The sequence below is a fragment of the Lepisosteus platostomus genome, chromosome 6, assembly GCF_059453375.1.
Source record: "Lepisosteus platostomus isolate fLepPlt1 chromosome 6, fLepPlt1.hap1, whole genome shotgun sequence".
Lineage (NCBI taxonomy): Eukaryota > Metazoa > Chordata > Actinopteri > Semionotiformes > Lepisosteidae > Lepisosteus > Lepisosteus platostomus.
The window spans coordinates 13,512,182-13,527,573 of NC_142616.1; the positions used below are offsets into that span (position 1 = coordinate 13,512,182).

Consider the following 15,392-nt stretch of genomic DNA (forward strand, 5'->3'; position numbering starts at 1 on the left):
CTGAGCCCAGCTCCTGGGCTCTCTCTGTGTGCAGCTTGTACAGTACTTGTCAGGGATGTCTGAAGGGACGAACTGTGGAATGGCATGAGGGTGAAGAGGACCCTTTGCGTGGCGGCGAGACAGGGGTTAGCCGGGCTCAGCTGTTCAGGAGAAGCCGTATAGAAACCTAGGCCCTCAAGTAGCGGACGTGGGGCGACCTGGTGCCAGGCGGGTCTCAGGACATCCGAACCTCAATGCTGAGCGAAGAGCAGAGCAGAAACAGGAAGTAAACAGGCTACACAGCAAGACACACCTGAAAGACAAGAATAATCACAGGGACTGGGAACAGGAGAGCAGCAGAGCGCCCTCTAGGTGTACTGGGCGTGACAGTATTGTTGCCAATGGGGGAACGAAACTGGTGAAGTGAAGATAAGGAACTGGCTGAGAGGCTGAGTCAGCTTGTAAGAGATTCTCCAGAATCTCCCCGAGCGGCTGGGAGAACTACAGGAACATGAATTCTTTGTTCTCTGGAACAGCTGTAGTGAAAAGAATAATAATCCAGGTACACTTGGTTCAACAAATCTGTCTGATCAATGACAATACACACACTACAGCACACACAACAAAACAGAGCTGCTGCCCTGTTTCCTCTTCATGAAGACATGAGCACCTGCTGGACTGGAGCCCTGGCCCTGTGTGAGGAGGACTGAGCTGCGGTGTGTCTGACTGGCAGAGGAGGGAAAGGACAGAGGGAATAAAGAGCTCAGGGAGGGAAAGGCTGGAGCTGGAGCTGGACTCTCTCTCCTGCAGCTTCAGCTCTGACACTGCAGGCTCCTTCACTACAATAGAGAGCAGAGCTGCTGTGCTGAGGACTGGGACAGGTCTGGACAGCAGGCAGCCTGTTCCTCTGTGCTGGAGGAGTGTGCTGAGGATTTAGGGACGGGAGGAACTGTTGAAGAGACACTGTAAGTGCTGCTCTTGCAGGAAGTTGTGTTTGGCGGGAGAATTAACTTTCAGTTTTGTTTCTGATTCAGACTTCAGTTTCCAGAGTGCTGTTCTCCAACAGTTAAAGCTCCCAGTGACTCTCCCAGTCAGTCCAGTCTGGGGTTTCCTGTACGGCAGTATTCTGTCCTGTCAGATGGTCCCTGGGTGTCACGATTGTAATCCCTCCCCAACTCTGTCATGTTGTCATTTGGATTTCCTGGTTTTTGGGTGATCGGACTTTGCCCTGGTTTTCCCTACGGACTCCCTCTGGATTGGCGCATGGAGCACGCCCCCCGAGCACCTGAGCACCTTCGTCACGCCCCCCGAGCACCTGAGCACCTTCGTCACGCCCCCTGAGCACCTGAGCACCTTCGTATCGCCCCCCGAGCACCTGAGCACCTTCGTCACGCCCCCCGAGCACCTGAGCACCTTCGTCACGCCCCCTGAGCACCTGAGCACCTTCGTATCGCCCCCCGAGCACCTGAGCACCTTCGTATTGCCCCCCGAGCACCTGAGCACCTTCGTCACGCCCCCCGAGCACCTGAGCACCTTCGACACGCCCCCCGAGCACCTGAGCACCTTCGTCACGCCCCCCGAGCACCTGAGCACCTTCGTCACGCCCCCCGAGCACCTGAGCACCTTCGTCACGCCCCCCGAGCACCTGAGCACCTTCGTCACGCCCCCCGAGCACCTGAGCACCTTCGTCACGCCCCCGAGCACCTGAGCACCTTCGTATCGCCCCCCGAGCACCTGAGCACCATCGTCACGCCCCCCGAGCACCTGAGCACCATCGTCACGCCCCCCGAGCACCTGAGCACCTTCGTATCGCCCCCCGAGCACCTGAGCACCTTCGTCACGCCCCCGAGCACCTGAGCACCTTCGTCACGCCCCCCAGTTCGTCTACCAGCCCAGTTCCTCTTCTCCTCCCCGTGTCTGTTCACTCCCCTCCGGATTCTGCAAAGGGTCCTGAAAAACACATCATAACACTGGGGGCTCAGGGGATTTAGGCTGGTCCAGATGGGAGAGAGAGGAAGTTTTCTTTCTTCTGCTGTGTTGTTTGGTGTGTGACTGGAGTTACTCACCTGTATTACTTTTTGCTGTTTGTGTTGTATTGAGATGGTGCTGATCTTCTCCTCTGATCGTCTCTGTTTCTGCTCAGGAATGGCCTCACCCAGCAGTGTCCTGTCTGAAGAGCAGTTCCTGTGCTCTATCTGTCTGGACACATTCACCAGCCCAGTGTCCACTCCATGTGGACACAACTACTGTCTGGCCTGTATTAGAGGATACTGGGACAGCAGTGATGTGTGTCAGTGTCCAATGTGTAAGAAGAAATTTCCTATAAGACCTGATCTCAGTGTGAACAGAAGCCTGGCAGAAATCACTGAGCAGTTCAAGAGGACCAGAGTCAGCAGTGATGAAGGAACTTGTTCTAAACCTGGAGAAGTGTCCTGTGATATCTGCACTGGGAGAAAACTCAAGGCTGTGAAATCCTGTCTGATGTGTCAGATGTCATACTGTTCAGTTCACATCCAGCCTCACTATGACCTTGTTAAACTGAAGAAGCACAGACTGATTGAGCCTGTGGAGAGCCTTGAGGACAGGCTGTGTGAGAAGCATGAGAGACTCCTGGAGCTGTTCTGCAGGACTGACCAGACCTGTGTTTGTCAGTTCTGCTCTGAGTCAGACCACAGGACACACAGTATTGTCCCTTTAGAGCAGGAATGCGGAGTGAAAAAGGTGGGTTTATGGTTATATATTAATTAAAAATTTAAACTTAAAAATTAAAATTCATTTAAAATTATTGTGAATTAAATTAGTATAATCACTAGAATATGGATCAGTGGCTATGATCAATACGTTCAGAAACTGATGGTATCTTAGCACAAATTCCCTGGTGTAAGAGCCTGTTGTCCAGCCCAGCATCAGTGTGAGAGTCTGTTGACCGGCCCAACATCAGTGTGAGAGTCTGTTGTCCAGCCCAGCATCAGTGTGAGAGTCTGTTGTCCAGCCCAGTTCAGTGTGAGAGTCTGTTGTCCAGCCCAGTTCAGTGTGAGAGTCTGTTGACCAGTGTCAGTGTGTGAGTCTGTTGTCCAGTTCAGTATCAGTGTGTGAGTCTGTTGTGCAGTGTTTGTGCACCAGCAGCAGTGATTTCAGTGTCTCTGTTCCCCTGTTTGTCCACAGACTCAGCTGAGGAAGACTGAGGCAGAAGTACAACAGATGATCCAGAACAGACTGAAGAAGGTGGAGGAGATCAAACAGGCAATGGAGCTCAGCAATGTGAGTCCTGTCAATCCTTCTGAGTGGGGTACTGCAGGGCTCAGTGCTGGGGTCACTGTTCTCTGCACAGAGAGAGGACACTTAGGAAGACTGAGTGCAAACGCTGTTCTATTCCTGTCATGCCCCACACTCTTCCTCACAAACACTGTTGCACTCCCAAACCCACTGTTTCACAATCTCATTCCCAACTGAACCCATCACATTCCCACAGGCACCAGATTCCACAAATTCTCACTCCCGGACCAATAATCCAACCACATCCCTTTCCCTTCAGTATTTAGAGTTCCCTCACACAGCAACCCTTGCTCACTGTTGAGAAGCCTCCTGCAGAACTCTCTTGTGCGCCTTTCTAAGCCTTTTGATTGATCTCCTGGTACCAAACCTTTGCTCCTGATTTTGGATTTCCCTCGTTACCGGACTCATTGCCTCCCTAATTGACCAAGCCCCTGGATTACGTCTTTTGGATTCTGTGGGATTCACGGTTACGCATAAGGATCCTCCTATTCTACCGATCGGTTCCCTGACAGAGAGGACAGTTAGGAAGATAATGAAAGTCATTATCCAGTTAACGGATGAGATATTCTGTGACCCAGGAGTGGAGTGACCCACATAGTGTTTCCCTTCTTTTTTGAACTGAAATGAATAATATACAAGTTATTAATTTGTTCACTCTCATAATATTTTTTTATTCCTGTTAACTCAAGAAGTCTCCTGGTGTCTCTTCAGAGTTCTGCAGAAAGAGAGATTGTGGACAGTGTGCAGGTCTTCACTGCTCTTCGAAACTCCATTGAGAGAAGCCAGGCTGAGCTCATCGAGCTGATTGAGGAGAAGCAGAGAGCAGCAGAGAGGAGGGCTGAAGGGATCATTAAAGAGCTGGAGCAGGAAATCACTGAGCTCAAGAGGAGAAACACTGAGCTGGAGCAGCTCTCCCACACTGAGGACCACATCCACTTCCTACAGGTCAGCACCCACTGTAGAGAGCAGATACAGTATCTACAGAGAGCAGAGAGTCCTACAGGTCAGCACCCACTGTAGAGAGCAGATACAGTATCTACAGAGAGCAGAGAGTCCTACAGGTCAGCACACACTGTAGAGAGCAGATACAGTGTCTACAGAGAGCAGAGAGTCCTACAGGTCAGCACACACTGTAGAGAGCAGATACAGTGTCTACAGAGAGCAGAGAGAGCTCACTGTGTGACTCTTAGTGATCTATACTGGGCTCTAGGTTTCAGACTCACAGGTGACTTATTGCCTTAGAAGGCTGTGACCCCCCATGACTCTGAGTCTCTCCTGCTGTAGAGTTTCCCCTCCCTGTGCTCCCCTCCACACCCCAAGGACTGGTCTGACATCCCTGTTCACCCTGATCTCTGTCTGGGGGCTGTGAGGAGGGCTGTGTGTCAGCTGGAGGACAGACTCATTGAAGAAATGGAGAAAGTACCTGGAGTCAGTGAGTATTACTGTGTGAACACAGCTTGTTTATGAGGTTCAAAACACCTGTCAATGGCACTCAATCAATCTACTATGAAGAATCAGGTGTGTCTCTTCTTCTCCATCTTTGTTATGAACAGATGTGTCTCACTCCTGTCTCTGTAGAGATCAGGTGTGTGAACAGGTGTGTCTCACTGCTGTCTGTGTAGAGATCAGGTGTGTGAACAGGTGTGTCTCACTGCTGTCTGTGTTGAGATCAGGTGTGTGAACAGGTGTGTCTCACTGCTGTCTGTGTTGAGATGAGGTGTGCAGCAGGGTGATCTTGTGTGTCAGGGGTGTGTTCAGCTGGAGAAAGTGCTGTGTGATGCTGCTCCTCCCACAGTGGAGTTTGAACTGCTCTCTGTCCCTGAGCCTCAGCTCTGCCTCAGTGCTTCACAGTCAGAAGCTCTGGAACAGAGAAAGGGCTCAGACTCCTGTGAGGAGGCTGCTCAGTCACTCCTGTCCTTGTCTTTGTACTGGAGGCAGTGGGAGGTGTGGAGCTGGACTGTGTGATAACAAGCTGGATGAGCTGTCAGTGTCTCTTACAGACCCACAGCTCCACTGGCCAGACAACACACTCCTGTGTGTTACTGTCCTGCCTGAGAGATCAGCACAGCACTACAACACACAACACTGCACACCTGGAGACCAGACTCCAGCAGGAATGTGCTCTCAGCTCTCTAACATCTTTCTCTCTGTTTGCAGAGTTTGAGAGGCTTCGCAAACATGCAGGTGAGTCTGTTGTCACTGACAGGAACTTGTCATTTACAAAGGTCACAGCAGGGTCACAGGGGTCAATACAGGCTCTTACTCTAACAGGGGGAGATGTTGTAACTCCTGCTTTATACACAGCTGATGTGTTTAATGTTGTGAGCAAAGTCCCTCAAATGGGCTTTGTCCTTATCAGGGTTGATGAGGAACTGGACCCCAACACTGTGGCATACTGTGGGGACACCAACACTGACCCATGTCTTGGGGTCCCCAATACACAGATTGAAGACCCCATCACTGTGTCAGGACTGCAGTTCTCTATTCCATCATTGTGAAACAGAGGATTGTAATCCTGTTAAACCTGTAAACTAGAATCTACACTGACAACTAGGAGCCTGCAGACACACAAGACACTGAACACAACAGTCTGAGACAGGAGCTCGAAATTCACTGTGAGAGACTAAGAGGAGAAGAAGGATTGTTAAGGGAGGAAGAGGGTGAAATGAGAGCAGAGAAGAGGGAGAGAGACAGGATGTCTGTCCCTCTGCTCCTCCAGATAGAGGTGTGACAGTGAAGCAGCCGGTCCCACTGAAGGACACCCACTGCTCTCCAGTCCACACTGGACACAGGCACACAGCCTCAGGCACTGGAGGATGAGCTCTAGAACAGACACCTTTACACAGAGAGTGGTGGGAGACTGGAACAAGCTGTCTAGAGTGTCTGCCCCAGTCCTTCTGGTGGGCGGCAGTGAGCTGTGTAGCAGGTGTCAGATTGAAGCAGTAACCCATCACTCTGGGGATGTACTGGAGTCTCCCAGTACTATGGATCCCTAAACACTGGCACACCTCCCTGAAGACAGCTGACTCTGAGCTCCTCCCCTGGTCAGTATGCAGCTCCTCTCGTGAACATGCAGCAGGGTGTGTGGTTTCTCTCAGCACAGCTGAGCTCCTGGCTCAAGTAGAGACGCCATCACTGCTGGTATCTGTGTCTGGGTTGAATGGGCTCTCTGGGTCCAGCTGAGCCAACACTGGAGACTCTGCAAGGACAGCTCTTGCTGTTCAAAAGCACATTGACAGTCTTCACCCCAGAGGGAAGATGCTGCTCTATGTGTGAGAAATATAAGGAGTTCAGCAACGTCAGCAAACTAGGGGTCAAACCAGCAGTAGTAGGAGGCCGGTCCAATGAAACTCCTCACATCCTGAACTGACCGGGGGGCTGGCCAGGAGTTTACTGTGGCTCCTCTTCAGGGCCTGTGGAGACCCCTTCTGGCTCAGAAGCTCCCAGGAAACGAGTCTCTTGCTGTAGGAGATTCATATCTTCAGTGAGTCTTGAGACCTGTCCTCCTCATGAGGTCCCTGACCTTTCTTCACTTGTCCAGGACCTGGAGAATGAGGGTCATCCAGGCACACCGGGCACTCTGACCTGGGCACGCCACTGAGCTCCCTTCCCATCAGCCGCTCAGAGCTGGCTGGGCAGGGCACAGTCCAGAAGGCTGGAGCGTGTGTTGCCACAGCCCCTGACCTCTGGAGAAGGCAGTCTCTGGCCTGACCTCTGGGCACCTCAACTTGCCGGTAGCTGCTGTACAGGTCCAGAGAGCTGAACCAGCGCTACCCTGAGACATAATCCAGCACCTCGTCAGTGTGGCTCAGGGGACAAGAGTCCTTCTTGGTGACGTTGTTGAGTCCCTGTAGTCTGTACAGACCAGCAGTGAAGCGTCCTTCTGCAGGGGGAGATCAGGGCCTGTCAGAGGGCTCGATCTCCCCTGCTGCAGTCAGACCCCGGACTGCTTCCTCTGCCTCGGCTCTCTTGTGGATGGCCAGGTGGGGGGAGGGATGCAGATGGGTCTTTGTTTTGCAAGTGTTGATGGTGCACTGAGCTTTGTGTGTATGAGTGCAGTCTTCCTCTCTTCTAGCAAACGCATCTGCAAACTCTCGTAGCAGAGTCCTTGGTTGTCCCTGCTCTGCCTCACTCAGTCCCTCTTTGCTGCGCTGAGAAAGCTCCTCCACCATTTTGTCTGATTTTGTTGTGGTCTTGAAGGCCGAGCCCCTGTCCTCAGTTTCAGGATGCTGCTCCCTCGCACCGTGGGTCAGTGTCTCCTGGCTCAAGGGGAGTCTCTGGGCTCCCTGCTGTATCTCCATGGTAACTCTCAGCTGCTCTGGAGCTGTTGCACTGGTACCCAGGAGGAGGTGTGGCCCCTCGCTGCTATTAGCTTGAGGGCCACTCGGCATTTCCTGCTGGCACTGCTCTCGAGACGCACGGTTCTGCACAGAGGAGTTCAGTACCAGTGACTCCATCCTCTCACCTGGCCATCCAGGGAAAGCTCTCTTCACTGGTCTGCAGCAGAACTGCCAGGTTCTCTCCTTCTGTAGTCTGTCTGAGCCAGGCGCTGCCTGTAGGAGTTATACTGTACCTGACCATCGTGATCTTCAGCATGAACACACACCTGCAGACTCACACAGCTGAGCCTTGAAGAGCAGGATCACCAACACATGGCTCAACAAATACAAACAGTGAAAACAGTGAGATCTGGAGGTAAATTAATTATTAGTCCAGCAAACTGATGTCGAAACGAGTAAGGACAGTTATTGAGGTTAATAATTCTGTGCAGTAATATCCACAGATGTCCTTCCATCAGCTCTTACAGCCATTCCTGCAGACTGCCTTCATCTAGAACTGACACAAATCATCACTTTTAAAAAGATGGTTATTACAGTATTTTTATTTCTTTAACCTTTACATTTGAATACATAACGCTTATATCTGTTCCCCCAATTTCTGAATATCCCTGCTTTCCCTTAAGAAATACAATTGTAGAGTCACATCACAACAAATAATTAACAAATCTGCTCAATTCACACCCAGATGTGACAAAACACATTTAAGACTTTCAAACTATTTAAATATTTTCTTATTTTCAGTTCTCTTCACTCCCTGGGATATCTGAAAAAACACTGTCGCATACAAGATATTTTACACACAGCTACTAATAAAGATGTATAATAAATTTCATTGTTAATAAATTACTTGTATTAATAGACATTAAAGACATTAATAGATACAATAAAATTAGTTTTTAATAAATTACTCATGAATAAACACATCAATAAAGTTCATTATTAATAAATGTGATTTAACTGGTAAGCAGTTTTAGTTAAACATTACAATCCTTTTCCAAGTGACGGACACATGACTTCCTGCCGTAGTGCTGGTGTTGTTTCCCCTCTATTCTCCTGTGATCCAGAGCTCCGCCTGTCCCACACTGAGCTGTCTCCCCATGTGAAGAGGCGCTGCAAGTCAGTCCTGTACTCCAGTCACCTCTAGAGGGCAGCAGCTCTCACTCTGGGCTCGTTGCAGTGGAGAGCAGGTTCAGCTCGGAGCTGCGGACTGATTTCAGCGGCCAAGTTCGTTGCTCTTGGTCTGAAGTTGGCGCGCTAGTTTAACACGGAGCTGTGTGCTGACCAGGGGCTGAGCTCCAGTTAGTGCGCTGTGTCAGTTCGTTACAACTGACCCACAATGTCTGTTTTTCAGGTTTCCATACGTATTACACTGATTTGTGTGTAACGAACAAGAAAAAAAGACACACACAAGCTTTGTCTGTTCTCACTCGGGTTCCCCTGTCTTGTGTAAAGACAACTTCAGCCTTAATTCAGGTGACAGAGTTCAATACACTGACGGACAGCTCTTAACACACACAAACAACAGATCCTTTTTATTACTGTCCTCAGCAGCGCAGGAGGAGACAAGCTTGCAGTTACTGCCTGTGTGACTCAGGGCCCTGTTATTGTTAATGAAGTGGCAGCAATTTCAGCTTCTAAGAATTTTGTCTTAATGAGACTTTTACAATCTAACTGATAGAGAGGAACCAGAATAACCATGAAAAGACAGTTTGTTTATTTTTCTTCTTGTGAAATAATGTATCCATCAGTATAGAGATGCCCTCAGCCGTGTGATCTGCACAGAGTGGATCATCAGGTCTCCTTCAGATTTAAAGACACTTTCTCCCACAGGAGCCAGACTCTCGCAGTGTGAGAGCTCTGCACACGCTCACAGCTCATCTCAGCCGGGCTGGGCCTGTCTGTCCTGACCAACCCAGGAGAGCCCATTTCCACAGGTCCGCCTGCCCAGTCTCTCCAGTCATATCAGAACACATCCAGAGCATCTGGACCGGTCCTGTCCACACTGTCATGTCCACTACACGCTGGCCACACAATCCTGACACTTTCTGAAGTGTTTTCTTTATTTTTACCTGCTGCACACAAACAAGCACCAGTGACTGCAGACGAGTTCAACCCAAACCAGTGATGTGAACCTGTGACTGCAGGCATCACGTGCAAATTGTGACAGAACAGTGGAGAAAAGGACAATGGGTTTTGTGTGATTAATTAATCACTCAGTTTTATCTTTGTCCCTGAAATCAGCAGACTGAACAGAACTGTAGTTTACTGCAGTGAGCTTCCTGCTGGTGTGAATCCTGATACACACTCTAGACACCTGCATCTGTACTTTCATCTGAGAGAGGAGTGAGATACAGATCATTTCATCCTGTCTGTCTGCTCTCTGATCCACAGCTGATGTGACTCTGGACCCCAATACAGCTCATCCCAATCTCATCCTGTCTGAGGATGGGAAACAAGTGAGAGATGGAGACACAGAACAGGATCTCCCTGACAATCCAGAGAGATTTGATCATTGTGTCTGTGTCCTGGGAAAGGATGGGATCACCTCAGGGAGACACTACTGGGAGGTGGAGGTGGGGGAGAAGACTGACTGGGATTTAGGCGTCGCCAGAGAGTCCAGCAACAGGAAGGGGGAGAACACACTGAGCCCTGAGGATGGTTACTGGACTGTGTGTCTGTGGAATGGGAATGAGTACGAGGCTTGTGATGACTCCTCAGTCCTCCTCCCCCTGAGCCAGAAGCCCCAGAAGGTGGGGGTGTATGTGGACTATGAGGGGGGACAGGTCTCCTTTTACAATGTGGACAACAGGTCTCATATCTACACCTTCACTGCCTCCTTCACTGAGAAACTCTTTCCATACTTCAGCCCTGGTCTTCATCAGGGAGGTACAAACTCAGCCCCACTGATCATCTGTCCTGTCAGTCACACAGACTGAATCAGCACATTGTCTGATTCTCTCTCCTGGAATGTAAATCATTTAGTCTTTTTCATTTGAAATTGTTCTTCTGTTTCTTCGGTGTTGTTTTCTCCACCCACTGCTGGGCATGTCCACATCTGCTCTCAAGGCTACTCGTTCAGTCACCAGAAACAACATCACCTGTGGGAGGGGCTCTCTTGGAAAATGAAATTATTACTGGCTTGTGTCAAACTGTTCTACTTTCTACTTTCAGTCCATGTCATTGCTCTATTCTATTTGCTCTGCATCAGTAATTTCTTTCAGTAAATCAGTAAAATACTGTCACAGCTGTTGTCTTTCTTCACAATCGACTGTCCTGCCAGGTGTAGAGGGTGAAGAGGAAGGTGTCGTGTGACTCATATTGAGTGTGATCTTCACACTGCTCTAACTAGAGAGGGAGAGAGCTGACACCAGACACACGGGTCATACAGGTCTCTGGGTCTTGCTTTGTGTGTTGTTCTCTGTTGTCATTTCTCTTACTTTTCATAAGAATATCTGTGGTTCAGACTTCATCATGGACCCTAGAGGCGATAAGAGAATGAAAATTGAGAGTGTGTGTGTAATTACACAAAAATCACTCAAAGTGGTTACTGTTCAGTACTGTTCTCTACTTAATGATATCTTACTAGGTAAGCAGTGTTTTTATTACTAAAAACACAAACCACAGAATGAAGGAATGTTATTATTTTTCTTTTGTAATTTTTGGGTGAAAAAAAGTAAAAGTAGAGGTGACTTTTCTGAGGTCCGGAACAAATTGTAATTTTTCCATATAAGAAATAATGAAAATACGTTTTTTTTACAGTCTATGAATTTTTGCTACACGGAAGGGTTTCTGGGAAGGAGTTACAGGTGGAAGAAGAGGTACAGCTGTTCGCTCCTGCGTATTCCTCACCCCTTCAGCTCTTCATCCATCAGTCCCTGGAAAGCTGCTGCAGCCCCTGTGATCCAGAAGGCCTGACCTTCAACTGTGTCCTGAGCCCCTTTCCTCGGGGAAAGAGAGCTCCGGGCGAAGTGACAGCGATACAGCGATTCCTTTTCCTCCTTCTTCCCTTTTTTTCCTTTCTGTCTTGCTCATTTTTTGCCTCATTTCCTTTTCATTTTTCTTCGCCGTCGGCTCATCAGCCTGATGTTCCTTTTTGTTCCTCTTGGACCCTTCTCCTAGTTTTCTCCTAGTTTCCTCACCGTTATCAGCCTCCCCTCTCTGTTTCCCAGCTGGGAGCCTGGCTTGTTTCAGCACGCTGCTCGCGAACTGTCCGCCTGTCCTTCTGTATCAAACCCCACTTGTATGTCCTGCTCCTGCCTCCAGCGTTTCTAGATCATCTTACCCAGCACACTGGAACCTGCGCCTGGGCTCCAGCCATCATCACGCTGCAGCAGCACAGCGAGCCCAGTGTCTGTTACTCGTCGCTCTGAAAGAAGGGGATTAGGGCGGGAGTCTGTTCTCAGCTCTGACTTGCAAAGTAGAACTGGACACAGGCAGGTCAGACCTCATCAGCTGGACCGTCCAGTTTCTAATCTGCCTCAGTGTGATGGAGCAAACTGAAGCTCAGTCAGAGCCTCTTCCTTCAGTGCACTGAGCTGGACTCTCCTGCCCTGACTGACTGACTGGACTGACAGGGATCAGCTGACTGGCCCTGTGCCTCACTGGGACTTTCCTCAGGAGAGCAGCGTCAGGTGCAGAGGGCAGGGAGCTGTGTCCCAGCTCAGTGTGGAGTCTCACTCCTGTGCTGTAACATCAGCACCAGCCAGCAGTCTGGAGTCCAGTTCAGGGCTGAGAAGTCCCAAAGACAGAAGGAAGACTGGCAAGGAGTTTGTTAGGTCTGGGGTTTAGTACAGATCAGTGGCTCCAGAGAGAATTCAGTCTTTCAGTGTTGCTGAATTCTCTGTAGTCTCCACAGTGGAGCAGACCAGTAGAGTTTATAGTAGGAAACTGGGAGCCAGAGGGTGAGGTGCACCAGCAGGTCTCGGAAGAGATGTGGATCGTCTCCCAGCGCAGGGAAGACCGGCCGAGGAAGTGTGAGCCCGCCTGAGGGTGCCAGGAGGTCCCAGAGCAGGGAGGGGACAGGCTTCTTCCTGGGAAAGGGAAGACTGGCCACGGGTGGGAGAGCCCTTCTGAGTGGGCCAGGGGCTCCAGGGAGCGGAAGGAACGAGTCTAGAGAGTGGGGAGGAAGAGGAATGGAGAACTCGGGAGTTCAGCAGGAATTAGTCTGTTCCAGCTTTCTCATGGAACAGGGGACTGCAGACTTGTTCCCTGTGGGAAGAGGAGCTGAAGGTCTGTTGGGGAATGAATCCCTCTGGGCAGGACTGGTTTCTGGTCATAGGGTTTGGGAGAGCACCTACAGGTGATGGGGTGAGAGAGTGAGGGGGTTACAGATGTTGGGGTTACAGGTGTTGGGGTCAGGGTGAGAGAGTGAGGGGGTTACAGGTGTTGGGGTTACAGGTGTTGGGGTTGGGGTGAGAGAGTGAGGGGCTTGGGAGTGGGGTTACAGATGTTGGGGTCATAGGTGTTGGGGTCAGGGTGAGAGAGTGAGGGGGTTACGGGTGTTGGGGTCAGGGTGAAGGGGTTACAGATGTTGGGGTTACAGGTGTTGGGGTCAGGGTGACAGAGTGAGGGGGTTACGGATGTTGGAGTTACAGCGAGCGCTCGGTTCTCTCCGAGACGAGAGTGTCTCGTTCCCCTCTTCTCTGCTGCTCTGATTCCTGTCGCGATACAGCGATTCCTTTTCCTCCTTCTTCCCTCTTTTTCCTTTCTGTCTTGCTCATTTTTTGCCTCATTTCCATTTCCTGTGAATTATTACCCACCCTTCAAATAACGAATGCCAACTTCGAAACTAGGAAGAAGCGACGTGAAGAATCATTTGGAAACGTCCGCCAGGTGTAGAGGGTGAAGAGGAAGGCGTCGTGTGACTCATATTGAGTGTGATCTTCACGCTGCTCTAACTAGAGAGGGAGAGAGCTGACACCAGACACACGGGTCATGCAGGTCTCGGAGTCTTGCTTTGTGTGTTGTTCTCTGTTGTCAGTGCTCTTACTATTCATAAGAATATCTGTGGTTCAGACTTCATCATGGACCCTAGAGGCGATAAGAGAATGAAAAAAGAGTGTGTGTGTAATTACACAAAAATCACTCAAAGTGGTTACTGCTCAGTACTGTTCTCTACTTAATGATATCTTACTAGGTAAGCAGAGTTTGTATTACTAAAAACACAAACCACAGAATGAAGGAATGTTATTATTTTTCTTTTGTCATTTTTGGGTGAAAAAAGTAAAAGTAGAGGTGACTTTTCTGAGGTCCGGAACAAATTGTAATTTTTCCATATAAGAAATAATGAAAATACGTTTTTTTTACGGTCTATGAATTTTTGCTGCACGGAAGGGTTTCTGGGAAGGAGTTACAGGTGGAAGAAGAGGTACAGCTGTTCGCTCCTGCGTATTCCTCACCCCTTCAGCTCTTCATCCATCAGTCCCTGGAAAGCTGCTGCAGCCCCTGTGATCCAGAAGGCCTGACCTTCAACTGTGTCCTGAGCCCCTTTCCTCGGGGAAAGAGAGCTCCGGGCGAGGTGACAGGGGCTAAGTGTTTAGATTGCTCAGTCAGTGCTGCCTGCCAGTATCCTTCACAGAGGTCCAGTGTGCGGATATGTGCGGCTTTTCCCAGCCTCTCCAGCACTGGGAAAGTGTCAAACTGGGATATTTTATCAAGTGAGGTAAAGTCCACACAGAACCTTAAACTCCCGTCTGTCTTTGTCCCACAGCTCCGGGACTGGACCGTTCACTCACGAGCGGTCTGTCATGTCCAGTGTTCACAAGGTCTCTCCTTCTTGTCTCACACCTGTACTAGATACACCGGAGCCCTGCGTGTTACGGAATATTAATGAGGACCCCGTGCAGAAAAATCAGGACAAACTCCAGAGGCGTAGTCGATTAAACATACCGAGGTCCGAAAATCGAAGGTAAACAAACCGGTGCAAAAGTACAAAATCAGGAAGCGGAGCAGTAAACAGTGAGGAAGCCGAGAGTCGAAGCCAGTACAATAATCAAAGTACCAAACCAAAACCAGGAGACGTAGTCGGAGAACAAACCAGGGTCAGGAAGCCAAAAACCAAGACGTAACTAATCGCAGAAAGACGGGGTGGCTCTAGCCAGGAAAAACCCTAATACTGAGCACAGGGGAGAGTGTGAGGCAGCCTTAAACAGGCTGGGGGAAATGGGCTAACTGGGAACCGTGCTGGAATGCGAGGTGGAATGACGAGTCCTCCGGGGGCCACATTTCGGCCCGGCCCCTCTTCAGCAGCTCAGTACGGGGTTGTATCACTGCCGTCCTCCCAGGAATATCTCTGAGCAGAGCAAGAGGCGTTGATCACGCCCTGTCCCTGCTCCTCGGGAAGGCGCTCTAGCGACAGTAGAGCTGGGGAATCCTCCAACGTCACTCCTGGGAATACCGCTGGGAAGAGTCTGCTGTTTCAGCTCCCGCTCCGACCCCTCTTCAGTAAATGAATACGGCAAGTTTGCTCTGTCTGTTTCCTGTCCGGCAGAAACACTTCATCAATCACAGGTCCTTCCTCAAGGTGACTCTGCCGCTCTGCGAGGAGGCTGCAGGCGGATGTTGGCGACAGCAGCAGGACTCGCTGAGCTGCTCAGTCCCACCTGCTCGTGACCAGAGACGCGGGCGTACTGAGCCGTTTGTTTTTGCTGGGACGACGACAGGTTTTCTAATGTAAAGCCCTGAAGGTCCTCAGGCTCAGCCCTCGTTTTTAAAACACGACTTCTGAGGTTCGGCGGCTGACAGGGCTGTTCGCTCTCCGATGCCTCTTTCAGGGCGGACAGGGGTCCTGGTGCTGTA

The 15,392-nt window shown here is 50.2% G+C and overlaps 1 protein-coding gene across 1 annotated transcript; it reads left to right on the top strand.

Annotated features, from left to right (window-relative positions):
• The first annotated feature begins 1,744 nt into the window (after nt 1-1,744).
• On the top strand, nt 1,745-11,338 carry LOC148660442 (E3 ubiquitin-protein ligase TRIM39-like). Its single transcript, XM_088637834.1, has 7 exons — nt 1,745-2,023; nt 2,123-2,700; nt 3,145-3,240; nt 3,967-4,200; nt 4,540-4,687; nt 5,413-5,439; nt 9,987-11,338. Exons 1-7 carry the CDS (start codon nt 1,981-1,983, stop codon nt 10,529-10,531), a joined length of 1,671 nt encoding a protein of 556 aa, XP_088493960.1. The 5' UTR covers nt 1,745-1,980; the 3' UTR covers nt 10,532-11,338.
• Nucleotides 11,339-15,392: the final 4,054 nt, after the last annotated feature.